The 24,755-nt window shown below is 26.9% G+C and overlaps 7 protein-coding genes across 13 annotated transcripts; 3 read left to right on the forward strand and 4 right to left on the reverse strand.

The window, feature by feature from the left end:
* Positions 1 to 93: 93 nt before the first annotated feature.
* LOC127283277 (uncharacterized) lies at positions 94 to 1,484 on the reverse strand. The gene is made up of 2 exons (XM_051308014.1): positions 933 to 1,484; positions 94 to 867 (listed from the first exon to the last, which is right to left on the reverse strand). The coding sequence occupies exons 1-2, from the start codon at positions 1,356 to 1,358 to the stop codon at positions 244 to 246; spliced, it is 1,050 nt and encodes a 349-aa protein (XP_051163971.1). The 5' UTR covers positions 1,359 to 1,484; the 3' UTR covers positions 94 to 243.
* A 293-nt stretch (positions 1,485 to 1,777) lies between these two features.
* LOC127283482 (potential E3 ubiquitin-protein ligase ariadne-2) lies at positions 1,778 to 5,634 on the forward strand. The gene is made up of 7 exons (XM_051308407.1): positions 1,778 to 1,910; positions 2,527 to 3,049; positions 3,121 to 3,352; positions 3,412 to 3,529; positions 3,607 to 3,831; positions 3,911 to 4,123; positions 4,280 to 5,634. The coding sequence occupies exons 2-7, from the start codon at positions 2,527 to 2,529 to the stop codon at positions 4,433 to 4,435; spliced, it is 1,467 nt and encodes a 488-aa protein (XP_051164364.1). The 5' UTR covers positions 1,778 to 1,910; the 3' UTR covers positions 4,436 to 5,634.
* A 1,173-nt stretch (positions 5,635 to 6,807) lies between these two features.
* LOC127283480 (synaptojanin-1) lies at positions 6,808 to 13,126 on the reverse strand. Of its 2 annotated transcripts, XM_051308400.1 has the most exons (10): positions 12,989 to 13,126; positions 12,549 to 12,774; positions 12,319 to 12,481; positions 11,621 to 11,978; positions 11,019 to 11,183; positions 9,789 to 10,843; positions 9,153 to 9,724; positions 8,918 to 9,092; positions 8,231 to 8,837; positions 6,808 to 8,152 (listed from the first exon to the last, which is right to left on the reverse strand). In XM_051308400.1, exons 3-10 carry the CDS (start codon positions 12,449 to 12,451, stop codon positions 7,759 to 7,761), a joined length of 3,459 nt encoding a protein of 1,152 aa, XP_051164357.1. In that variant the 5' UTR covers positions 12,452 to 12,481; positions 12,549 to 12,774; positions 12,989 to 13,126; the 3' UTR covers positions 6,808 to 7,758. The 2 variants fall into 2 exon arrangements, with proteins under 2 accessions (XP_051164357.1, XP_051164358.1); XM_051308401.1 differs by lacking the exon at positions 12,549 to 12,774 and having other exon boundaries at positions 12,989 to 13,111.
* Positions 13,095 to 14,356, forward strand: LOC127283483 (ATP synthase subunit O, mitochondrial). Its single transcript, XM_051308408.1, has 4 exons — positions 13,095 to 13,237; positions 13,365 to 13,406; positions 13,515 to 13,625; positions 13,688 to 14,356. Exons 1-4 carry the CDS (start codon positions 13,211 to 13,213, stop codon positions 14,132 to 14,134), a joined length of 627 nt encoding a protein of 208 aa, XP_051164365.1. The 5' UTR covers positions 13,095 to 13,210; the 3' UTR covers positions 14,135 to 14,356.
* Positions 14,357 to 14,609: 253 nt separating this feature from the next.
* LOC127283481 (transmembrane GTPase Marf) lies at positions 14,610 to 19,346 on the reverse strand. Of its 5 annotated transcripts, none has more exons than XM_051308402.1 (13): positions 19,193 to 19,346; positions 18,052 to 18,329; positions 17,843 to 17,969; positions 17,381 to 17,774; positions 17,184 to 17,291; positions 17,072 to 17,092; positions 16,705 to 16,858; positions 16,497 to 16,635; positions 16,114 to 16,427; positions 15,737 to 16,032; positions 15,482 to 15,649; positions 15,201 to 15,397; positions 14,610 to 15,125 (listed from the first exon to the last, which is right to left on the reverse strand). In XM_051308402.1, exons 2-13 carry the CDS (start codon positions 18,227 to 18,229, stop codon positions 14,921 to 14,923), a joined length of 2,301 nt encoding a protein of 766 aa, XP_051164359.1. In that variant the 5' UTR covers positions 18,230 to 18,329; positions 19,193 to 19,346; the 3' UTR covers positions 14,610 to 14,920. The 5 variants fall into 5 exon arrangements, with proteins under 5 accessions (XP_051164359.1, XP_051164361.1, XP_051164360.1 ...); XM_051308404.1 differs by lacking the exon at positions 19,193 to 19,346 and adding an exon at positions 19,033 to 19,168; XM_051308403.1 differs by lacking the exon at positions 19,193 to 19,346 and adding an exon at positions 18,892 to 19,037.
* A 233-nt stretch (positions 19,347 to 19,579) lies between these two features.
* On the forward strand, positions 19,580 to 21,302 carry LOC127283467 (V-type proton ATPase 21 kDa proteolipid subunit c''). The gene is made up of 5 exons (XM_051308373.1): positions 19,580 to 19,806; positions 20,119 to 20,167; positions 20,318 to 20,401; positions 20,496 to 20,895; positions 20,972 to 21,302. Exons 1-5 carry the CDS (start codon positions 19,746 to 19,748, stop codon positions 21,005 to 21,007), a joined length of 630 nt encoding a protein of 209 aa, XP_051164330.1. The 5' UTR covers positions 19,580 to 19,745; the 3' UTR covers positions 21,008 to 21,302.
* LOC127283465 (carnitine O-palmitoyltransferase 2, mitochondrial-like) lies at positions 21,288 to 24,703 on the reverse strand. 2 transcript variants are annotated; one of them, XM_051308369.1, is made up of 7 exons: positions 24,378 to 24,703; positions 23,859 to 23,902; positions 23,135 to 23,705; positions 22,511 to 23,044; positions 21,934 to 22,423; positions 21,650 to 21,842; positions 21,288 to 21,589 (listed from the first exon to the last, which is right to left on the reverse strand). In XM_051308369.1, exons 1-7 carry the CDS (start codon positions 24,423 to 24,425, stop codon positions 21,463 to 21,465), a joined length of 2,007 nt encoding a protein of 668 aa, XP_051164326.1. In that variant the 5' UTR covers positions 24,426 to 24,703; the 3' UTR covers positions 21,288 to 21,462. The 2 variants fall into 2 exon arrangements, with proteins under 2 accessions (XP_051164326.1, XP_051164327.1); XM_051308370.1 differs by lacking the exon at positions 24,378 to 24,703 and having other exon boundaries at positions 23,791 to 23,902.
* Between the last annotated feature and the right edge of the window lie 52 nt (positions 24,704 to 24,755).

A 24,755-nucleotide genomic window follows, 5' to 3' on the forward strand; every position in this document is an offset into this window, starting at 1 on the left:
GGATAATTTTTCAATAGAGATGTGAATGATTCTTTATAGTTTAGGTGAAACCTCCGAAATGTTACACAAAAAAAAGGAAAATTTAAAATTAAATTTGTGTAATAAATAATTTAATATATTTATTTGTCATTACAAATACATTTATGTATTATTAATATTGAAGTATAACAAAAAATACCAAAGTATTTTCTATACAAAATAGAATTTAAAACTAAATTATAAAAACTAGGCTAAATAGAAATATCACATTTTTTCGAGTGGATCGTGCCCTGATTTTAATTCAAAATCCATTTCTAATTTCGGTATTTTTATAGGAACATCTTCGTAATCATCCTCATCATCGTCTGACTCCTGATAGGGAAATAAAATTTCCTGAAATTTAATTGAAGACAAATCAACATTCTTTTCTTGATTTGTAATTTTTCTTTTTTGCGATTCTTCAATTACAATATCGTCATTGTTATCTAATAAATCGAGAATATTACTACCAACATCTTTTTGCAAAGAGGCGGCAGTTAATCGAAATACATGTCCCGTATATAAATTTGGTTCTTGTAATTTTAAAAAAGATGCAATTTGTTTTGGCATTGAGCAAAATCTTCTTCTTCCAATTACTTGAACGGTACATTTACCACCATGAAAATTAACAAAAAATCTATCGGTCTCAGTCTTTTTTAAACGTAAATCACGATATTTTTTTACTATCTCAGAATATTTTGGTGTAATTGTGAATGTGCGACTTTTTTTAAATTTTGTTGCAGCAATTTTTATCAATAACATTTGTCCATGCTCTTCAATATCTTTTGTTTTTAAATTAACTAATTCTTCAGCAACACACGCACCCGCTATTCCAACTATTAAAACAACCTGAAATTTTGTAGAATTAAAAAAATTTGTTTATGAATATATTTAAAAGACAAAAATTTTTATACCTTTATTGCTAAACAAAATTCATCAGGAGCTTTTGTAATAAAATCACATACTTCTTCTGGTTTAAAAGCTTTCCAACGTTTACTTTGAAATCCTTGGGATTTAATTTTCAAAAACGGTGTCAATCCTTTAAATTTGGTAATATCAATTTTTTCATGAAAATTAATAGTTTTTTTTAACATTGAATAACGTGACCACAATGATGATGGTTTATATTTTTCGCTCATTAATTCAAAATATTTTAATAATGTTTCTTCCGTGGTTAACAACATTTTTGAATCACGCCAATTTTTAAAAGCCTGATAACTTGCTTCATAATTCTCTTTATGTTTTAATTGTACAAAATTTTTATCAATATTTTCACTTGACACAATTGTTTTTAAATTCTCCGGTGGTATAAATTTCTCCTCGTCTTCGGAACTATCCATTTTTGTTTTTTTTATTGAGTACAAAATATAATTTTTTTTTTGTTAAACACTATCGTTGTTTATTAAAAACACGATTAAAAACAAATATTCAATCAAGAAAAACACGGGAAAAATATTATTTTTTATAGTAAAGGTGCTCACACACCAATAATAATTTCCCAATTGTCGGAAGTCTATTATGATTTTAGGCGGAAAATTTAAAAATAGATTTTAAATATTTCTGTGATACGAAGTATAAATGATAAATAAATTATAATTGTATTATAAAATTAACTTAAAATCTAATTTCACATAATTTAGTTGAGATAATTTTGTATAGAAATATGTAAAATGAAAAATAATTATATGGTAAAAATATTTCAATTTTATTAATATTAATACGGCCCTGATATGCAACACATACATACGCAAATAAATTTATATACAATGAAATATTTAGTTGTGTGTACGCCGTTCACTTGCACGAGGTGAACTTTCTGATTTGTTTTGCTTATAATATTTAATCATCCATGAATTTCTCTTGATACATATTGTATAATTAAAACTACAAAAGTAAGTGACAAATTGCATTAAAATGAATCCAATGTTAAAGAATTATAAAAAGTATATCAAATCTATGAAATTTTGTTTACGTGCCTTCATATTTCACAAGTGTGGCGCAGTGGGGAAAAAAAATTTTTTTTTTTTTCTCTTAAAATTCTCATCTTTTATATGTTTTCAAGCCATTTTCTTTTTTTTAAACTCTGCTCTAATATAAAATTTCCCTTTAGACAATTCTTATTTCTTCTTGCAAATATCAACATTTGTAATAATATAGAAAATCATTCCCTTCTCCCAAGCGTAAAGTGAAAAGAAATCCTCTTGTCTTAAATGTATAATGGAGCTCTCTTAATTTTCAAGAATATCGGGATTTTGTCAAAATGTAATGGATTTAAAATTTTGTAAATATTTCAATATGGGAATAAAATGAAAAAGAATTAATTCGTATGCTATGTATATCTATATATTATTATGTTTGTTCAATTTTCTTTTTTTATCGATTTAAAATTAATGTATTTAAGAAAAATTATTGTTAAATTTAAGAATTTTCGTAAAAAATGATCTGTAATTAATTATTTGAGGTTATTTTGATGAAATGGTGAATTAATGATATTTTTCCTTGTGACAGATGTCGGGGGAGGAATATGATAGTGAAATGGATTGTTCAGATTCGGATTGTGGTGATACAGGTTATGAGGATTATTATAATGTACAACCTTGGGGTGGTGAAGTAGACAATGACGTTGATCCGGATCAAGGACGAAAAGATCCTGAATACGCTATTCATGATTGTCTTCGTGTTGAGGAAGTTGAAAGGTTATTAAATGAAAATGTTGAAGTTTTAAGTAATAATCTTCACATTACACCGTCCTTAGCAAAAGTTTTGCTTCATACACATGATTGGGCATTACAAGATGTTTTGGCAAAATATCGCACTAATGCTTCAAATTTTCTCGTTACTTCAAAAGTAAAACCTCTACATCCACCAGATCCTTCATGTGCTCTAAAAATACAAAGAGGTGGATTTTGCACTGTTTGCGTTACAGTTTTTCCACCGGAAAAATTTGCACTACTCACATGTGGCCATTCATTTTGCAAAGACTGTTGGTGCATGCATTTTGAAGTTCAAATAACTCAAGGAATTTCAACTGGTAAATATAATGTTTATATATTTATTTATAAATGATAATTAAATAATTAAATAATTTGTTTTATTTTACAGGTATCAGTTGTATGGCACAAGAATGTGAAGTTTTAGTACCGGAAGATTTTGTACTTTCTCTTTTAACTAAACCAAGTATGCGAGAAAGATATCAACAATTTGCATTTCGTGATTATGTTAAATCACATCCACAATTGAGATTTTGTCCTGGACCTAATTGTCAAATTGTTATGCGTTCTAAGGAACATCGAGCTAAACGAGTCATGTGCTCTTCATGTAAAAGTATATTTTGGTAAGTTGGTTTTTTTTTTCTATTTTTTTGAACAATTTTTAATTTTGATAAAATTTTAGTTTTCGATGTGGTATGGACTATCATGCACCGACTGATTGTAATACAATTAAAAAATGGTTAACAAAATGTGCAGACGATTCAGAAACAGCAAATTATATCAGTGCCCATACCAAAGACGTAAGTGTCAAAAGTATTTAGTTTTTTAAAATTAAAAACTTATTTGAATTTTAAATAAAATTTTAATTTTATTCCAGTGTCCAAAATGTCACATTTGTATAGAGAAAAATGGTGGATGTAATCACATGCAATGTTACACTTGTAAACATGAATTTTGTTGGATGTGCCTTGGTGATTGGAAAGCACACGGAAGTGAATATTACGAATGTTCGCGTTACAAGGAAAATCCAAATATTGCTCATGAAAGTGTTCACGCTCAAGCGAGAGAAGCTCTCAAAAAATATCTTCATTATTACGAAAGGGTAAGAAATAAAAATTATTTAAAACATTTAAATTAAATAAAATTTTCTATTTAAAAAAAAAAAAAAATTTTTGTTTCAGTGGGAGAATCATAGTAAATCTTTAAAGTTAGAACAACAGACTTTGGAGGTCATAAAAATGAGAATTAATAAAAAAGTAATGAATGCAAGTGGAACTTGGATCGATTGGCAACATTTATACGCAGCTGCTTCGCTTTTGGCTCGTTGTCGCTATACTTTACAATATACATATCCTTATGCTTACTATATGGAGGCAGGACCACGAAAAGAATTGGTAAGGATTTTGAAAAAATACAAATCAAACAATTTTAAAAATTAATTTTTTAATATAAATTAAATAAAATTAAGTTTTAAGTAATTTTTTTTTTTAAATTCTAAACGAATTTAGAAAAATTATTATTCCGCGTGTTTAAAAAATAATTATTTACAGTTTGAATATCAACAAGCTCAATTAGAGGCGGAAATAGAAAATCTTTCTTGGAAAATTGAAAGAGCTGAAACAACAGATCGTGGAGATTTAGAGAATCAGATGGATATTGCCGAAAAACGTCGTGTCACATTGCTAAAAGATTTTTTAGATGTGTAAAAGAAATCAAGTAGGTGTTTCTTTTTTTTTTTTTTTTTAAATTAAAACGTCGAAGTTTATAAGAGGAAAAAAAGTGCTAGATTCTCTTTAAAAGAGCGGAAAAAAAGCTCAGTGAATTTTTTACTGAGTATTGTAAATAGTAAACAATTCAGTGTCAAAGGAAAAAAAAAAAATTGCAATGAAAATTTGAAAAATAACATTTATTTATTAATTAATTAATCCATTTTACTGCTACTATATATTCATATACATAAATATAAATATTTAGCCATTCTTGTAAAGTTCTTTGACTTCTAGATTAATGAGCTAGACTGAAATTTTCTCGTTATTTAAGAAACTCGTGCAAGTGTAGTACATACTCAATGAATACTTTATTATTATTCAAGTTTTATTTTTCTTTAGCAATTTGAAATGTACTTTCGGTACTACTTTTTTTCTAGTTTTTGTTTTATTTGATATTTTATTTAAAAATTTGTTCGAAAAAGATCTGTCAAATTTTTAATAATTTTTTTTTCTATTATGAAAAAGAGAAGAATAGGTTTTTAATTTTAAAAAAAGGAATATTATTTTAAATTGTTTACTAATATTTATGATGTAAAAAAAGTTTACTTTTCGTTGATAAAAAAAAAATGATTTTTTTTTTAAAGAAAACAAAATCTCGACTTATGTAATTAAACAATTAGAATCTAAGAGAATCTAATTCTTTGAATCGAATATTATGAATTTTAAACTCTAAATTCAAATTTCTAGATGAGGGAGCAATTTTATCTGTTATAATCTCTATAGTAATTACAAGTTTGTCTTTACTTACCTCTAAGTATTGTTAATATTAAGGCAAAAAAAAAAAATAAATAAATAAATAAAATTAATGGGAAAATAAGTAATAAAAGCTGATGTCTTTGATAATAATGTTTCTTGTAAATAATTGCACAAGTATACTATATATAGTATATATATATATATGATTGAGTGTTGTTTTTTAATGAATATATGTACTGTTTATGCAACGATTAAAGTCACATGTGGATTTTAGACTTAGGCCATCACTGTTTTCCAAGTATTTAATTAAACATCGTTACAATTAATTAATTAGTCTATAGATTCCCCGATGATACAATTTCAAGTAATTATTTCTTGAAAAATGCATCGCTTGGTAAATGTAATAATTAATCTCAAATAAAAGTAAACAATGAATTTCAGATTTAAATTTGCTGTTTTTATACCAAAATTTTATTTTCAAATTCTATTTCTTTTGTTTAGATTTTAAATAAATAATTGTCTTTTGTTCAAAACAAATAAATAATAAATTTCTAAAAGATTAAAAGTGCAGGAGAAATAAAAGAATGTTTATACACGATATTCATTCATTTTATAATTACTACAAAATAAATACAATATCTGATTAGAGAATGCCTTGTTTGTCTCTTTTTTTTTAAGTTAATTGAATAACATTCATAAAATTTTTTTTTTTTTTGTAACATTTTCTCAACTCATACGCACCATCCATAGAGACTAAAGACACAAAAATATGTGCAACCATTGGTCAACAATTGCTTATACATTATTATGAATACAATTATGCACGTGGAATGTATACCGAGTATAGGGCAAATTTTTTTTTTTTTTTCAAATACTGGCAGGGTATTCAGCATCCCTTAATTTATTCATTGTTCTCGGTAAGAAATTCGAACATTTTTCTGTAATTTTTGTTATTCTTTTTTTTAAATCGAAATACACCTAAGTAGGCAGAAAATATTAAATTCATGCAAAAATAATATTTACATTATTCTTTTTTTTTAATTTTGCAAAAATTATCATCAATTTCAGAAATTAAATCGAAAAGAACTTTTTTCATAAATTTTTTATATATAGGTATATATTTTTTCAAATAGAAATTTATAATATATATTTTCTAGTCTTTCAAAAACAAACAATTTTAAAAATATTTCCGAAACTTATTTCTTCAATGTAAAAACGTATATATTTTGAAACTTTATATTTATATAGTTTATATATTATATACACAAGGCTTAATAGTTCTTTTCGACATTATTTTTGCAGTGTTTAATCTCTAAAACTTTTAATCGTGCAATTTACAAAAAGCATTTGTTTGAAAATTCCCGGAAAATTTGAAATCAATGTTCCTGTGATATAAAATTATTAATTTAAAAGTCTTACATTAATTTACTATTAATATAAATTGAGAGTAAGGAAAAAAAGTTAAGTGAAATTATTTAAGTACAAAAAATTAAAAATAAATTCCATTAATACTTTATTAGAACTAGAATTTATGTTTTTCTTAATTAAAAAATTTCTTTGGGGAAATTTAATTAAAATATTTTGACTGAAAAATTATTTTTTAAAAATTAAAATTAAAAATTAATAAAAGAATATACTCCGGTGTTTTCAAACTTTTGTAATGGCTTCGCATGCTAGCTTTTCACAGAAATGCGAGCAGTATATTTTTATAGGTAAAACATTATCTATTTTTTTCCCCCAATACTCAATGATATCGTTTGTTCTTTGATAAATTGTTTTGTTTTTGAATAATTTGGGTGCTTAATTAATTTGTACAATAAATGACAATTTTTTTTTTTTAAACACATTATTTCAAATTGAACATTCTTCCTACTGAGAGCTAAGCTTTTCAATTAACAATTGAATGTTTTTTCCGTCCGTCTTAATATTTGAATATTTTCACAAAAAATAAATTGTTTTCAACTAATATAAAGAAGAATTTCAACAAGAAAAACACCTTTAATTACGATTTAAAAAAAAAATCTCAATTTTTTGATTCACAGCCTTATTAATAAAGAAATTTGTGATTCCTTGTAAATTTTTTTTTGAAAAATATTTCTCTTTTACTTCAAGTAGTTGAGTCTTTGTTATTTAATCTATAAATCTACTTTTCAATTCTTCAAATATTTATGTACAATAATAAAAATTATTTTCATCTTTTTTCTATGATTAAGCACCCTTTAATTTAAATATACTAAAAAACAAAGGAACCTTGGAAGTAAAATACCTTTCTAGAAGATTATTATAAATCGAAAATTAATAAATGAAGAAAAATTGATGAAACAAGAAAACGAAGCAATTTGATCAGCAATTGAATAATCAATTTATAGAGATAAAATTGATTTAGAAAAAAAAGTTAATGTGACTTAAAAAAAATAATTACTGTAAATTAGAGACGGACAGAAAAATTGTTCGTGACGCTCAATAATTTTCTAAATTAATTATTTATGTTTTAAATTAAATTCTTGATAAGTTACTTAAAAAATATGGTTTTTCACCTAAGACTGGCTAGATTTTCTTATAATCTAATGAGGATTTCTGGCTGGAATTGGAGGACCACCTGTTGTTCTTGCCGGAATTGGAGGTGGATTATTAGGTGGCAAACTTGGCGGTGGATGTTGTGGCGGTGGTAAAGGTGCTTGTCGTTGTGGCAAAGGTGGTGGAATCGAGCTTGGAGGTCGACTTGAGGAATCTTGATAATTGTCTAAACGAGGTAGTGGTGGTGGAGGTCTATTTGGTATAGGGTAACTTGGACCTTCATCCAAAATCTCCTCATAAATTGCCGATTCAGGTGACAATCTCTCCACCTCGCTTGGCTTCGGCTCAACATTATTTCTCGTCAATGGAATTGGAGATTGATTTGGCATTACACTAAATACTCCCGCACGTGGTCCAGTTCGACGTTCTTGCATTGGACTTCTAAGAAAATATTTCAAATTAATTAAATTAAAATAATAACAACTCATTATCTTAAATTGTAGAACATATTTCAATTACCTTGGAGGCTGAGGACGACCAGGAGGCGCTGGCCTCGGAGGTGGACCACTTGGACTTGTTTTTCCAGAATTATTTCTTTCGGAAATTTTCAATTGCTCAATACCTTCAATAGGACTTGACGGTGTATTGCCATCGAATGGCGAAATATTTGTATTACTACAAATTTCAATTTCCTTTTCAATAAGTTTCACCCAATCGGGAGATTTTAAACTCAATTTCAATGGCAAATCACAAACTGTCATTCGTCCTTCACGAGCAGCGGCAAGTGCACATTGTCCATCTCTAAATGTCACCCATATTGTCTCACCGACAAACCTCAATAGAATTACATCACCAATTGGCGATAATTCACGAACAAGTGCATCAATAAATGTTTCATCAAAAACATTATCAGCATCATCGCCTTCGTCTTCAACTTTGACAATAATTGTCCCATCCGGTGGACCCAAATCAAGGATAACTTGTTTAAAAACTTCCTCACGCTTATCAGGATCCACACAATGAACATCAATATCAATTACCGATATTACTGGCCTATGATCACTTTGTTTCAATTCGGCTCTACCATAAAATATCAATTGTCCTGGATTCCAATTCAATGGAGAATCTGTAAAATTTTGTGATTTTAAGACTTATTTAGAATAAAATAAATAAACTAAATAATTTAAAATTTGTTAAAATTATCACCTAAATCAGGTACTTGTTTACGACGTTTCCATAATATTCTATCGGTCCATGCGGGTTGACGACATTTTTCACTAGTATCATAATCGTCCGAAAATAAATCATATTTATAAGTAGGTGCAAAATTAATTGAACCTTCCATAAAATTTTTAAAAACATTTCCACTTTCTTGTTGTACCTGTAAGAGAAAAACTTGCATTTTTTTTTTTTTTTATTATTAACAAAAAGAACATCTTACCCTTAATTGATCATTCTGAAGAATTTGATCATACTCGTGCCTTTTAATCATTTCCTTCATTTCATCCTTATCCATATCGACACGATAATTAAAATCACCACACCAAAATACATAATCATGAGTATTGAGTGTTCTTCCCATTGGGAATGCAATTTTCCTAGTGATTTCAGCATAATCTGCATTACGTTCGCTAACTTGTGACTGACCAGCAGCAAAGTGAGCGCATACAAAACAAAAAGAGGTAGAATATAAAACGCATCTAATAGCAGCGGCGCCTTTATTACCAGTTGCACCACCTAAACCTGTCTTGACACTATCGACAGCCACATCTCTTAAAAATGGTGCATGTTTTGGTTTTATAAAAAAATACACACAAACACCAACTAATTGTTGATAAGTTATTAAAATATATTCGCTGTCACGTGACAAAACTTTTTGCAATTCATCAGCCCATGCTTTTGCATTTTCTGTACTTGCTGCCATTATATTACTTGCGTTTAAATCGACAATTTCCTCAAAGCCAATTACATAAATATCAGCGGGAATATTATCGTATTCCGTATCGACAAGAGCTGAAATATAAATTTTTATTAAAAAAAAACCAAATCTTTCCTATGAATAAATATAAATTTTTACCTGTAGAATTTAAAGGCGCATCTAAAAGCCAATCGGCAAGAGATAAATCCTTATAAACGACACTTCGAAAATGCTTTCCTCCATTAACATTGTAAGTTCCAATACAAACTCTAAGTCTCATTGTATCCACATATTCATTATATCTTTTACACATTTCCCTGAGTACACTCGGAGGTGCATGAAGCATATTTGATGGTAATAATAATCTCGCTCTATCGGCCAATTCAGTACTCAATGTCGATCCCAATAATAAAATATCAATCGCCTCTTGTTTACTTGAATCCAAAAGATTATTTTGTATTGTTCTCGCGGCAGATCTTGCACCGTCCATTAATTTCGAACTACCTTGTATCGCACCCGTACCAGCATAAATTTTACTAACTTCATTACCATTATTAATCCACATTTGTCGAAAAACCTCCTCAAATCTCGATACCATTTGTTGTTTTTCAAAAATATTCAATAAACTAAGTTGCTTCGATAACATTTCCAATGCAATAAATGTTTGTACACAATTTGTTCTATCGAGACAATCAAGACAATTGGTGCGTATTGTACCTTTTTGTTCATTAACACGATTACCACCAACAGCATAAAATAATGAATATGATTCAAGATATTTTTCAATTTTTGCTTTTAATTTCGAGAGATTTTTATTATTACCACCACGACATTCTTGATGATAATCAAATAATATATGCGGTACATTTGTGTGTCTCGACATATTGTGATGTGTTTGAAATAATTGACTGAGCATTGCTTCACCTTCTTTACTGCCAATTAAACTCGAACCAAGAAGATTAATAATTACTTGTTGACCGTAACGTTGTTTTATCATTGTTAAATGTCTATCGAATGCTGGCGCTGACGCTTCAAAACCACGTGATATTTTCACTTTGTGCGAACCAACTTGAATGCCCGGTTGCTCCCAAAATAATGGAACTGAACCTCTTGTTTGAATATACGATGCGACTTCATTGTCTAAATAAATTGCCTGCTCAGTCTCTACGAAATTTGCCACATGACCATCGTCATTTGTTCCTCGTACATTGAATCTAAAATTCCAATTTAATTAAAAATTAAAATTTCAAATTACATGATAATAAAAAAAAAAAAATTGCAGTACAAATTATTAAACTGAAAATAGGTAATAAAATAGGTAAATTAACATGAAAAAACTAATTTATATCTATTTTTTGTTTTATTTTTTTTTTAATTGCTATCAATTACCTTGTTCCCGCTCGTTCGCAACTTAATCTCGATATGACAACAGCACGAGCCTGTCTGTGTCCTACATAAACAGTTCTAATTTCCACACTGCCACACATTACTTTTAAAAGCCATTGACTTGTATTTACTCCAAATCTTAATAAATGTATGTGAAGCATTCGATTCCTAAAAATTTATATAACGTTAAATTAATTTTTGAAATGTAAATTAAATTATAAACTGAATAAAATATTAAATTTTGGTTTTAAAAACAAATTTTTTTTATACAATTTCCAATTAATATTTATTATACACAATAATATAAATAATTATTTAACTCTTTTTTTACTCGTTTTTTCGTTAAAAATTTCTTTAACAATAGGAAAATAAAATTTAAAATAAAATTTACATTTACTTATTATCAATCAATTAATTAATTCAGTTTACTCTTTTGTCAAAATTTATCCTTGATAATCTTTCAAATAAATTGTTAAAGCTTTTTATGACCGAATTTTATAAAAATAATTTTCATTTCATTATTTGAAAAATTAAACAGTAATTTTTTTCTACGAGATAATTAATTTTATCTAAAAAAAAGAGAGGAATTGGGAAATTATACTAACCAGAAAAACCTATTATCAGTTGTTGATGATTTATAACGTCTTTGAGCACTAAGAGTGATATCGAATACATCTTGTTGTCCTGAGGACCAAGAAAAATAAAATGTGCCCGAATTTAACACTTTTCTTACTTCAGAAACTCTATCCTCGTTTGTTTGTACATAAAATAGTGGAACAACATTTGTTTGAGTGATTCTAAAAACTTCGGATTCTCCAATTTTTCCCACTGAGAAACATCCAGTAACAAGAACAAGATACAATAATGTATTATCGCCTGCATTTAATTGTAAAACACCTAGGCAACCATATGCGTCAAGGAGTTTTGTATAATTTGGTTTTAGGGTTTCAGTCTCATAAGCAGCTGTAAAAAAATTTAATTTTAAATTATAAAAATAAAAATCACATCTATTTTTTTTTTTATACAAATTTGAATCTATATATTTGTATTGAATGTAAAATAAAAAACAAAACATTTTCCAAATCGGAGTAAAAATCTTTTGTTTTTTTTTGAAATGTCAAAAGCAACAATAAGTCAATAATGAAGGGATAATTTTTAAATGAAAACAATAACTTCAATTTTTCAATCTAGATGCTTGTATATAAGTCGAAATATTTGCATCTTCATTCTTGCACAGGTATATAAAATTGTACCTGAAGAAAAGTTTATTTTGATAATAATATATTTTTATTTAAATACTTACAAAGTACAGCGACAGCTTGTGATTCAAAGAGGACAGTTTCCTTGTGATTTCGATGTTCCAGTAGAAGGGAATGTGGGTTTGCTTGTTTCTGCTTTATTTTCTCATAGACGCGAAAACTTTTGCCCATCGCCATTGTTAAGCCGATGCAACGAACTGTACTTCTCTATTTAAAAAAAAAAAACAAAAACTTGAAAATCTTGAATGACAGCCGTTGACAAAAATTGTCATACACTTCACATATAAATTCGCAAGTAACTCCCAGCTGGAGTTTGATAATTCCTCCCTCCTTGAGAAAATATATAGATCACGATGACCCTTTTCTTCTGTCTCTTTTGCTCTTCTACATACACATTTGTACAATAAAGTGCACACACAAATACACAACACGTTTTCGTCGATATTTCGATTTTTGTCTTCACTGTACGCAACGCGGGGGCGTGTTTTATGCGCGCCACTCTATAAATTTAAATATTCCTTTTTAATTTATTTATCTTTTACTTTAGATTTATGATGAATTTAATATTTATTTTAAAAATAATTTTTAATATATTTACAATTATATAGAATGGTTAGAAAATTTATAGGTTATTTTTGTGACAGTCACAGCCAAAAGTTTTAATTCTTTAATTTTTTATTAATTTCCATAGGCAACCAACATTTATTTACTTACTTTTTTCGGAAATTATTTTAGAAATCTGTGTTTTAAAATATTAAAAACGTAATAATTAAAAGATTACATCAACAATAGTCATTTTTTTCTTCACTACAATTGTCATCCCTGTTTTCTTTGAAGACACATGTTGGTAGCCTTGTGTATTTTTTCTGTTACGCAATCAGCTGTTTTGCAAAGTATTTTAGAGTAAATTTTTATAGTAAAAATACTTATATAAACATGTCAGCCAGCAAAATTAATATAATTGTAAGTTAACAAACCATATTTTTTACATTTCTGTTAAAGAATTGATAAAATTTGACGTTTTAAAATATATACTGTATAAGTTTATTATTATTATAACCTAAAAAAAAAATTTTTTTTACATTTCTAGGCGAGAACATTTTCATCTGCCGCAGGGCAACAAATGATTAAGGTAAAAATTTACATTATTTATAAGGATAAATTAATTATTTACCTAAGTTACATATTGTTTTATTCATATATTAGAATTTTTTTAGTTTTCACTGTCATGTATTTTCAGCCCCCTATTCAAGTTTTTGGTTTAGAAGGACGATATGCAACTGCACTTTTCTCTGCTGCAAGTAAACAAAAAAGTTTAGATGTCGTTGAAAAAGATTTAACTAATATTCAGGTAAATATATATTTTTTTCTTTAAAAATATGTACAATTTTTATATCAAAATTTTCGTTTTAGGGTTTATTGAAAACAGACAAGAAATTTGTTGAATTCGTCAAAGATCCATCGATTAAAAGAAAAGTAAAGGCCGATGCTTTTAATCAAATAGGCTCATCAGTAAAATTAAATCCAGCAACAACGAATATGTTAAGTCTTCTTGCTGAGAATGGACGTTTGGCAAAATTAAATCAAGTTGTAAATGCTTTTAAAACAATAATGGCAGCAAATCGAGGAGAAGTTGTTTGTGAAGTGATTACAGCAAAACCATTGGACGCTGATATGAAAGCAAAATTAGAAACAACATTGAAAATGTTCTTAACTAAAGGACAAACAATTTTACTCAATACCAAAGTTGATTCATCTCTAATTGGTGGAATGGTTGTTTCTATTGGTGATAGATACGTCGATATGAGTGTCTCTAGTAAAATTAAAAAATACAGCGATCTCCTCACGGCCGCCGTTTAATTTATAAAAAAAAATTATTAATTATAATTCATTGTTAATTATAATTAATAGCTACACACTAGTTACTTTTAATTGTGATGGAACATCATCATAAATGCTCCCAAATGTTCATTCATTTGTACGACATGTTTATTGTTAAAAACACGATTTTTCAATCACAATCGTAACAATCTCTTCGAATGTAAACTTCATGAATAAAAGTTTCCGCGGTTTAGAAATTAACTCTTTTTGTTTTATTATTATTCTAAATAATTAAAAAAAAATTTCCTTTCTCCAAATCAATATAACTATTAAATATATACAACCGTCAACTTTATTAATAACATACAATCTAAATATAGTAAAATCTAATAATATAGGTAATAGATGTTATTTATAAATAAAAATATTCTCAAATCTAAAGTTATAAGTACTCTACTAAACTCATAATCAGTTGCCGTATACAGTGTAAAGATTAAAAAAAAAAAAAAAAAAAAAAACTTAAAAAATTTATTATAACATATATACACACATAATAATATATATGTGTATATTATAAAAAATAAAATTGATTATAATTGGAAAAAAAAATCAACGATTGCACTGTTATAGGCATCTGGAATTAATTTGAGACTAGACTTCCATAAATACATAATAGAAACATTCCATTCACGTGTAAAAAAAAGGGGGGCAAAATCAATAATATCTAAAAATTTCATGAAATTCAGATATGAAAAAAATTTATCAAAAAAAAACCCCTCGTTTTTTTTTTGCACGTGAAGATTTTTTTTAAAGTCAATAATTCATTTAATTTAACGACTTGAGATAAGCGGCATCGAATAAATCAAGTTCATTGGTCAGATAATTGGCTTTGTTTCTTAAAACTTTAGCACTTGTAGCAGCTTCTTCAAGTGTACGAAGTGTTGTTGCAATTTTCTTTAATTCCATATCCATGTCCGATGTGGATTCATCGACCAAATGACAAAGACGTGCGAATGTACTTGATAATTCTCTGAAAATAATAATTTTTATTTTGAAATTAAGAATTTTTTTTGAATAGATTATTACAAAAGAATGTTTTACTCACTGTTGAACTTGATGGCTACAATTTGCTGAAGTAAGATCGACAATTAATTTCAATTTTTTTGTAGCGTGATCAACATATTGCCGTTTAAATTCACGTTCTTTTGCTGTATTTGTCCACGTTAATCTTTCATAAAGATATAATGCACCATAAATAGCGCCAGTTACAGCAATTAATCTCCATCCGACAGTTTTTAACATCTGGAAATTAGGAAAAAAAAATTGAAAACTAATCAATAAAATTAATTATAAATAACGTGCGCTAAAACACGATTTTAATCTTACAAATCCAGCAACAATTAATCCACCCATGGTGCCTTGTGATGTTATTGAAGCAATTGCCACTCTTGTTGCCAATGACCAATCATCTTGTCTATTTGGAAAAGATGCCACACTTGTCACGAATTTCGATGAATCTATACTGTCTGCAGGTGAAGCAATGTACGGTGGTATCTTTAAATTATATTCAATTATTCCGATTAAAAAAGTTTTAACAATTATAATTAAATGGAAATAATTTTGAAATTTATAATTACTCACATCTTGAGGATAATTTGCTATCGCAGCACGTTGATTTTGTTTACCAGCAAACCTGCTAATAATAGCTGTAATACCCCATGAGAAACGAAATTCAAGATCTTCATGAAAATCAGCGCAAAGATTATCGCAATTAAGTCTATATAAAATTTCAAAAGGCTCTCTACGTGGAAGAATATTGAGTGACATTTGTTTCTTATTTTCAGGCAACAAAACTGACATTCTCTCTGTCATTTCACGTTGTGAACTTTCAATATTCAAAGCCAAAGCAGTGCTGAGCCTTGCTCTTAAATTAGAACCTATAAAAAGAAAAATTAAAATATAAACTCCTAATAAAATAGATAATTATAGTTAATAGAAATAAATAAAATTGATTTTACCTAAACCATTTTCAACATGTGAATGAAGTTCACGTTTATAAACATTTAAAACAAGAGATTCCGGATGAAATGGAACACTAAATTCATCTATAAGTGCTGATAATCGACGAATTTCGTCACTTAAAGCTTTTGATACACGTTGCTCAACATCTTCGACCATATGATGAATTTTATCCTTCATCTCCTGTGTTAATAACATAAGTTGTTGTTCGGTGAAATTCAATTTATCATGAACTTCTTTTTTATTGTTCAATTGATAGGCTCTCATTTTTTGTGTGCGTTCAAGTATTTCATCTAATGTTTGTCGGATTTCCCTGTAAAAAAGAAGATTATTAGTTTCTACATTTTTTTTTTATCCTAAAGAAATTTTGTTTTATAATTACGTAGCAATATGTTTTCCACGTTGTGAATGTTGTTCGAATTTTGTTTTTACTGCTGACTTAGAAATACACTCTTCGAATTTTCTTTCAAAATCTTGAAATTCAAAATAACGATTCTGAAATCCTTCAGCGAGAGCGCCATCTAAAAAGAAAAATCATTTTAAATCGAAAATTTGTAAATAATTTTTCAAGAATTGAAAGGATGAATTACTATGTGCAGGATTGCCACGATGTTCTTCTAAACGTGCCAAAAGTGTTTCCTTAGCCGAGATGAAAAAAACTCGTTCCTCAGCATCCTTTGGACTATATACTTTCAATTCTTTCGCTAAGAAATCAACGGCTCGTTCTTGATGTTGTGCTCTCACCTACACAAACATTTATAAAAATTAAATTAAAAATTCAAACAAAGCTTATTTCGCAAACATCATTCCAAAAAATTAAAATAGAATCATCATCTATGTAAGCAATTTCACTGTCAGGAACAAAAGATTTAAAAATAATAAACATCATCGTGTATAGATTGCGTAAATTAAAATTGTGCTTTGGCTTAAATATTGTCGATTCTTTTTTGAACATACCTCCTTTTGTTCATCGACCAGCTATATGGATAAATTTTTCATTATACTTGTTTCATACAAAAAAAAAGAGAGAACAACCAAAAAATGTACAATACAGCAATAAAAAATTTACCTCGTCCAAAAATTCTGGTTCTGAAGCTGAAGCATCCCAACGATTATTTAGAATAAAGATATTTGGTTTGGATAATTTTGTCGACACTTTGTGAAAGAAATTTTTTTCCTTTAAAGAAAATTCATTATTTTAAAAATTGTTTTACAATTTTATTGTGTATCAGAAAATATAGAAATTTTTAAAAATATTTAACATACCGTAACCATTAATGTAGATTCAGCATTTGCTACAAGTACAAAAACATCAGCATCCAAACAATGTTTATCAATCCATTCATCTAAATTTGGTGTAACATCAACTCCAGGACTATCGACAAATACAACATCGTCCCTTAAAAGAAGACATTTATCCTTGGGCCAAAAAATTCTCACCAAATGACTTTCACAAAGTTTTTCCTTACACAATGCATGACCAAGTTGTCCAACCGATTGAACTGGTTGCTTATCATTAGAACCTTCGGTGATTAAATAAGATTCATTATTTTCTGAACCCTCAACTTGAAGAAAACAATTTGTCGTGTGTCCTATTCCACTTGGCAATATTTTATCACGTAACATTGCATTTATTACCGTACTCTTTCCATTGCTTGTCCTTTAAAAAAAAAAAATATTTAAATAAAAATTATAATTTTTTACAATTTAGAAATTAAATTTTTTTACCGTCCAAAGAAAGCAACTTTCATGTGATCTCTTCTGAGTACATCACGAATTCCTCGTACTTTTTCAACATATGCGGTGATTGTTTTAACCTCTTCGTCACTGATAACATCGCGATCATCGCGAAGAGCTAAAAATAAAAAAATAAAACTTTGTTTTCTTTCTTCAAAATTTAGTGAAAATATTTAAAGAAAAATAGAATCAAAACTTACATTCCATAAATCCAACCGTGTCTTGAACATAATCTTCTATTTCTTCGAAAATATGATTAATCTTCTTCTTGGCCTTGACAAATATCTGTAGAGGTGAATTTTCAATTCTAGCATCATTTGTACGATATTGACTTTCATTTCCAATCATTGATATTGTGCGATTGATATAGGCAGCCATTGTTTATTATATTACAACGTGATTTTTACAGCAAAATATATTTACGAAAATACAAGTGCAAAGGTAGATATCTCAAGTGGTGCACAGCATGCAGGACCAACTGAAATCAAAAAAAACAAAGCAAGTGTTTGAGCATATAGAATTACATACACATTGAAATATAAATTCTACAATTTCTAAATATTTCATTTATAACGAAATAATAATTAACTATAATCATATAATTCAATTAATAATAATTACAATAAAAAAATAAATAAAATGTACATTTAATTGTGAAACGTGTGTAATTGTGATTGCTAATTTTTTATTGATAAATAAAATTTAAAATAATTAATAAAAATTCGTTTTCTAAAATCAACTTCTATAACTTAAATTAGATATGTTAAAATAATTATCTGTACAACGCAATTTAAGTGTCACAATTTCATAACAAATCATGAATTACTAAAAACAAAACTAGAAAATTGTTTACATATATATTATACGTTCACTGAAAAACTGTAATAACCTTCAAGAATTTTGACGAACATATAAATTAACATTAAGACATTGAGCAAATTAAACTAAATTAACAAATAAAATCAATGATTGAAATTTTATATTTAATTGTTGGAAAACAAAAAAAAAGTCAATAAACATCAATTTTTTTTTTTAAAAACCTGTTTGTTTTCTGACACATCGAATTGTCCGTCCATGAAATATATTTCTTGAATGTTGATTTTTTTTGTACACGTCTAAATGAAATTATAACTGAAACATTTTTCTCTACATTATTTTTCTTGAAAATTTATATATTTTACCTGACGTAACACAAGATTTGCGCAGTAAATTATAAAAAATAAAAATATAGTTCCACACACACACGAATTTTTGTTTAGATTTTCTAACCTCTTTTATTACGAACTATATGAAAAATGTGTTTTACCATTGAAAAATAATGATTTTTTAAATATCTCTTACCGAATTAAGGATTCATAATATTTTGTAATAAACACCAATAATTAATTATTAACAATTTATAATAGAATTTATTAATTTTTATTGAAGAGTAAAATAAAATCCTTGAAAGCACATTGATCACCAGTGTGAAGTTAGCACTTCATTAATGACATTAATTGTTTTTTCAAATTATTGTAAATTTATTATTTTATTTTGACCTTATTTAGCTTTTCTAAATATCTAAATGTTATTTAAATAAAATAATAATTTAAATATTATAAATTTATTAAATTATTAAAGAAAAAGAAATTTAATTTTTTCAAACACCGGAAGGAAATGATCAGCCTCTAGTGGACATTTTCTAAAATTCATAATTGGTATTACTGAAAAAATAAAATTACAGTTGGTACCATGTTTCAGTCTCACATGACCAAATGACAGGTGATGTCAATTCGGAAATAATATAGAAATTAAAATATAAATTAAGAATTGTTAGTAAAATTTAATTATTTATGAATTCAATCAATTGTTTCTTTTAAATTCGTATTTCGCGAGTGATATATATTTTACCATAATGAGATACATAATAAGTAATACCTTTGTGGGTACTGCCGTCACAACGATACTTATCTTGGGTGTGCATCTTATTTTATATTTATTTTAATATATCAAAAAATAATTACAATAGTTTATTGAAATTATAAAATAGAATAATATTTAATTAATTTAAGAATCACATTTTACTCAATTGGAGTAAGAATATATTCTGTTAATATAATTCGAATTTCAAGGATTTCTCTTTTTATTTAAACATATATAAAAGAATTAATAAATGTAAACAAATTCTTTTGAATAATCTTTATATACTTTTTTTTAAAATTTTCGTATTACAATTTTAGAAGTGATTTTAAATTTGAAGGTTATCACATGATTTTTTTAATTTACAGTTTTATATCATGTATTTACGGGGAAAGGAGAAAGAGTTAGTGTAGCATGGTAAGTAAATATTTACTACTTATTTTTAATATTATTAATTTTTGTAATCAGATTTTATAAAAATTTCAAGGTCAAATGTCACATTAGAAAATTCATGTAGAGTATTTTTTTTTTTTTATAATTTAATTGAAAATTTGTTTTTATTTACAGGTTTTTGGAGGAAACATCTCCGTATATGTGGTCAACGTTAGGTATTGGACTTGCTGTTGCCTTATCAGTTGTTGGAGCAGCATTGTAAGTAAATTTTATAATAAAAATTATAATTTATTAATTGTAATATTAATTATTTAAAAAGAGAAAAATACGAAAATTAAATTTTAATTTGCAGGGGTATTCATACAACAGGTGTATCAATTGTCGGTGGTGGTGTAAAAGCACCAAGGATTAAGACTAAAAATTTAATCTCTGTTATATTTTGCGAGGCTGTTGCAATTTATGGTCTTATCACTGCAATTGTATTATCTGGTATGCTCGATAAATTCGATGACAATGTACTTGCAGAAAATCCTGCTGTAAAACATCAAAATTGGTTGTCTGGTTATCTTATGTTTGGCGCTGGCATTGCTGTTGGTTTCGTTAATCTCTTTTGTGGAATTGCTGTTGGAATTGTTGGTTCCGGAGCTGCACTTTCCGACGCTGCCAATTCGGCACTTTTCGTAAAAATTTTAATTGTCGAAATTTTTGGTTCCGCCATTGGACTTTTTGGTTTAATCGTTGGAATTTACATGGTAAGAAAAAAAAAAAACTATTGAATATAGAAAATGAAATAAAACAATTTTTTAAAATTTAATAATCTTTTTTCAGACTTCCAAAGTTAAAATGGGAAATAAAGTCGCTTAATTTCCTCTAATCATTCCAATTTCACGCGCAACAAGTCATAGTATTATCAATTTCATTTTGTCTAAATGGACGCAAGTGTGTTATTTAAAGATTTATTCTCCAGAGCCCTAAAAAAAAAAGAGGAAAAATTGATGAATTTTAGGCTCTATTCTATGTATATTGTTGATAAGATAGTTCATTGCTGTATTAAAGTTCTCATTAATTCTTCATTAGAAGAAAAGTAAGTGAAATGTAGAAATATTTTTTTTTTTTTAGAAGTCATCATTTAAAATAAAATGTATACAGTGTATAAGTATATATTTATTTTAAAAATTACTACAACCTCTGTAAAAATCAAGATATATATATATTATGAAAAATATAAAATATATAAAAGATATATATAAAAGATTATTTAACAAAAAAAGTTATATTTAGAGAGCTTAAAACTCGTAAAAGGGAAATTTTGTTGATTTTTAAGATATCATTACTCTCTGAAGATCTTCCAGTGCTGATGTGAGATTTTTCACATATTCAGTTGCATTATTGTGTTTCGAATAACACGTTATAAGTCCTCTTATTTCGTTATCCAGCACCATGTATCTAAACAGAAAATTAAATATAAAAAAAATTTTTGAAAATAATAAAAAATTTTAAACTTACCCAATTCCATAACCTTCGGGAACAACTGGTCCAAATCCACCACCAAGCATAGCCGGAGTTGATAATGTTGACGTACACAAAATATTATAATTTAATGATGAATATGCTGGATCTTCGAAAAGAGACGATTTAATGTTTCCCAATTCCTCTTGCATTTTTTTCAATGCAAAAAGATGACGATCAAAACCCTGGCCTATAGAAAAAATCACATTTTACCTAACAAAATCAGTAAAATTCAAAAAAAAAATTAGATTAATAATAATTATATAAATAAATAATTTTACCCATAGCGCCATTTTTCACAAGTTCAGTGTGCGTCTTACTGCAATCAATAATCATTTTTTTCAATTCATCATTAGAAATTGTTGACGATTTATCACAAAATATTGAGCAAAGAGTATTTGTTTGTTCAGTACAAGGTCTCACTGTATCTGTGCGTCCATGTTTAAATGCGGCAGTACTGCATGCTTCATAACTTGCAACAAATTTACCCTCTTGTTTATAAAATCCCAATTGAATTGCTAATTGTATTATTGCATCGGGACTGGCACCAAATTTTTTAATAGAATTTTTTCCAAAATTTTTAAATGAAATATAATCAACACTCAATGAATTTGTCCATATTTTGTATTTATTCACTTCCAATTGAATTAAATCTTTTACTTTTTCATCTAATGTAAATTCCAATGATTCAACATTTGGCTCTATTGTCGAAATTAATAATTTATCCTCTGGTTTAAACCACCAGTGCTTCATAATGTCAGCTTTTACGTCCTGACAAAAAAAATTAAATTAATTTTCTAAAACAATTTACGATAATTATATCAGAAAACAATTTATTATTCTAAAATCAATTTTTACTTTGAAATATCTTAAAATTGCTATTCCATCACCCCAAGAATGTTCAAAATTCACAGCTGCTGTACCATCTTTCGTGATAATAAGAGAAAATGATTTATCAAACCAACGATTTTTACCATCACTGTGAAGAAAATTACGTAAAAGATTAAGAAATTCTTCACTATAATCTTCATCATCGAAAATTAATGCAAATGCAGCTGTATCAATTTTTTTTAAAATATCTTCATTTCCAATTTTTAAAAGATGTGTTCTTGCTTCTGCCCATTGATCTCTTTCAGCTGTTGTAAATATTCCAATAGGATTTTTTGATGATTCTTTTTTATCCTCAAGTATAAAATTCAAATTTGCAGCAATTTTTGTCGGTGTCACTAGTGTACCATCGGAATTTATTACATCAAAACAATAAAAATTACCACCTCTCATTACAAGAATATGACGAGCTGATTTATCCAAATAAATTCGATCTTTTTCAATTTCTGGAATTCTTGTTGAATTAAATAAATTTGCATACTGTGACATGTCCAAAGGAAAAGCCTGTAGGAATTTAAAATTAATTTTTACTTTCCTTATGGTTATAATAAAATAATTAAATATGAAAATTAAAAATATTTTGAATTAATTTACTTTAAAAGCATAAGCTCCATAGCAAGAGATCCATGATGGCAAAATTCCTACAATTTTACGAAATAATTTCGTATTCGATTTTTTTGGATTCAAATGAAAAACTTCTGGTTCTAATACATTGGCACGTAATGATTTCATAAATCTAATTGAAGAAACAATAAAATTTGTCCCTTTCACCAATTGATCATTGTAGCTCATATCATTTTCTTGACTGTAAATTATAATTGGATTATAATTAATTGGCAATGATTTACGATCTCTCAGGTACATATCAAACCAATATTCGCTAATATAATTTGTATGACGATTTTTTTTATCTTTTTTTATTAATTCTTTTTGAAATAATAATCCTTCATTTCTCAAAAATTCATCGACATAAGATTGTGTCTTTGTAAATTGTTCATCAGTCAATAGAGATTTTTGTGCTTTCAAATATCTTTGACATGTGTCTTCCAATTTTGGAATTGGTAATCGTGGCAATGATGCCTGAAAATGCATTGTTGGTATTTTACTTTTATGAATAAATTCATAATTATTATTATCAGTCTTTGTTTTCTCTTCTGTTGATAGTCTGTAGATACATGAAAAAAAAAATTAAAATGAAATGATTAATAATTGAAATAATTAATAAAAATTTTGATTTGAGTTTCGCTTACAAATTAGCGGAACTCTTTTTGTCATCGTCATGCTATTTTGATTATTTTCAAATACCAAAAGTAGGCACCTCGTTTGTGGAAGAAGGAATAGCAGAGTAACGCTTTCCTCAATCTAAAAACAACATACATTTTTATTAGAATATTTTTTTTTTTTTTTTAATTATTATAGATTAAAAAAATATATATAACTTGAACTAGTTATATTTGTAAACTAAAAGATACAAAGTTGCAAAAATTATCGAAGATAACGATAAGGATAATTACAAAATGCAATATTATTATTATTATATTTCAGTTGTAATTTAAAAATTTATATTTCTCTGTCCAATACATTTTTGCATTTACTTTAATTATTATTTTTATTATAATTATAAATATTATATATTATTGTTAATAATAATAATAAATATATCTTTATATATTTAAAAAAAGAATGGAATAAATTATACCAACAATGACAATGTAAAAATGGAAATTTGAAGGAGCAAAATTTATTATTTGCTAATTTAAACAAATGTCTTTTTTTATTTTTAGAAATAATTGATTAAAAATTAAAATTTTCTGTACATAATCATATTTGTACTTACTATTGTGCGAATAGAATTTAAAATTCTTCTTAAAAAAATGATAATCATTTTAAAGAATTGTATTATATATATATTTTAAATTAAATGTCACTATTTTTTATTAGTAGCAAAGTCTAATAATATGTATATTTTGTGGTAATTTCAAGAGGAAATGCGAAGTTTACAACGTTCGCAAATGAAGTGACAAATTTTCGTACATTTCATTACATGATACAGGGTTTCGAAACCCGACGATCATTAACAATGCGTTTCGTAACGTTATATATCCCTTTCTCTCGATGATATAAGCAGTAAAAAGTGGGGTCAAATTAATTAAATATTGATTGCGAACAGTGACTGAATTATTTTTTAAATTTCCAAACACAAAATTAATATTTT

Source organism: Leptopilina boulardi, unplaced genomic scaffold (assembly GCF_019393585.1).
Source record: "Leptopilina boulardi isolate dan_hultmark-lab unplaced genomic scaffold, ZJU_Lbou_2.1 LbouV2_31, whole genome shotgun sequence".
Lineage (NCBI taxonomy): Eukaryota > Metazoa > Arthropoda > Insecta > Hymenoptera > Figitidae > Leptopilina > Leptopilina boulardi.

Coding starts and splice junctions, on each gene's coding strand:
- LOC127283277 (XM_051308014.1), bottom strand. CDS start 1,358: ATGGATAGTTCCGAAGACGAGGAGAAATTTATACCACCGGAGAATTTA. Junction 868..932: donor AATTTTGTTTAGCAATAAAG/GTATAAAAATTT, acceptor ACAAAATTTCAG/GTTGTTTTAATAGTTGGAAT.
- LOC127283482 (XM_051308407.1), top strand. CDS start 2,527: ATGTCGGGGGAGGAATATGATAGTGAAATGGATTGTTCAGATTCGGAT. Junction 3,353..3,411: donor TCATGTAAAAGTATATTTTG/GTAAGTTGGTTT, acceptor ATAAAATTTTAG/TTTTCGATGTGGTATGGACT. Junction 3,832..3,910: donor ATCTTCATTATTACGAAAGG/GTAAGAAATAAA, acceptor TTTTTGTTTCAG/TGGGAGAATCATAGTAAATC.
- LOC127283480 (XM_051308400.1), bottom strand. CDS start 12,451: ATGGCGATGGGCAAAAGTTTTCGCGTCTATGAGAAAATAAAGCAGAAA. Junction 11,184..11,620: donor ACTGATAATAGGTTTTTCTG/GTTAGTATAATT, acceptor ATAAATTTTTAG/GAATCGAATGCTTCACATAC. Junction 8,838..8,917: donor TAAACAAGTACCTGATTTAG/GTGATAATTTTA, acceptor AAAATTTTACAG/ATTCTCCATTGAATTGGAAT.
- LOC127283483 (XM_051308408.1), top strand. CDS start 13,211: ATGTCAGCCAGCAAAATTAATATAATT. Junction 13,238..13,364: donor CCAGCAAAATTAATATAATT/GTAAGTTAACAA, acceptor TTACATTTCTAG/GCGAGAACATTTTCATCTGC. Junction 13,626..13,687: donor AAGATTTAACTAATATTCAG/GTAAATATATAT, acceptor TTTTCGTTTTAG/GGTTTATTGAAAACAGACAA.
- LOC127283481 (XM_051308402.1), bottom strand. CDS start 18,229: ATGGCTGCCTATATCAATCGCACAATATCAATGATTGGAAATGAAAGT. Junction 17,292..17,380: donor AATCTACATTAATGGTTACG/GTATGTTAAATA, acceptor TTTTCTTTAAAG/GAAAAAAATTTCTTTCACAA. Junction 16,636..16,704: donor TCGTGGCAATCCTGCACATA/GTAATTCATCCT, acceptor TTTTCTTTTTAG/ATGGCGCTCTCGCTGAAGGA.
- LOC127283467 (XM_051308373.1), top strand. CDS start 19,746: ATGAGATACATAATAAGTAATACCTTTGTGGGTACTGCCGTCACAACG. Junction 19,807..20,118: donor CACAACGATACTTATCTTGG/GTGTGCATCTTA, acceptor TTTAATTTACAG/TTTTATATCATGTATTTACG. Junction 20,168..20,317: donor GAAAGAGTTAGTGTAGCATG/GTAAGTAAATAT, acceptor TTTTATTTACAG/GTTTTTGGAGGAAACATCTC.
- LOC127283465 (XM_051308369.1), bottom strand. CDS start 24,425: ATGATTATCATTTTTTTAAGAAGAATTTTAAATTCTATTCGCACAATA. Junction 21,843..21,933: donor TGTGAAAAATGGCGCTATGG/GTAAAATTATTT, acceptor TTTTTTCTATAG/GCCAGGGTTTTGATCGTCAT. Junction 21,590..21,649: donor CCCGAAGGTTATGGAATTGG/GTAAGTTTAAAA, acceptor TTTTCTGTTTAG/ATACATGGTGCTGGATAACG.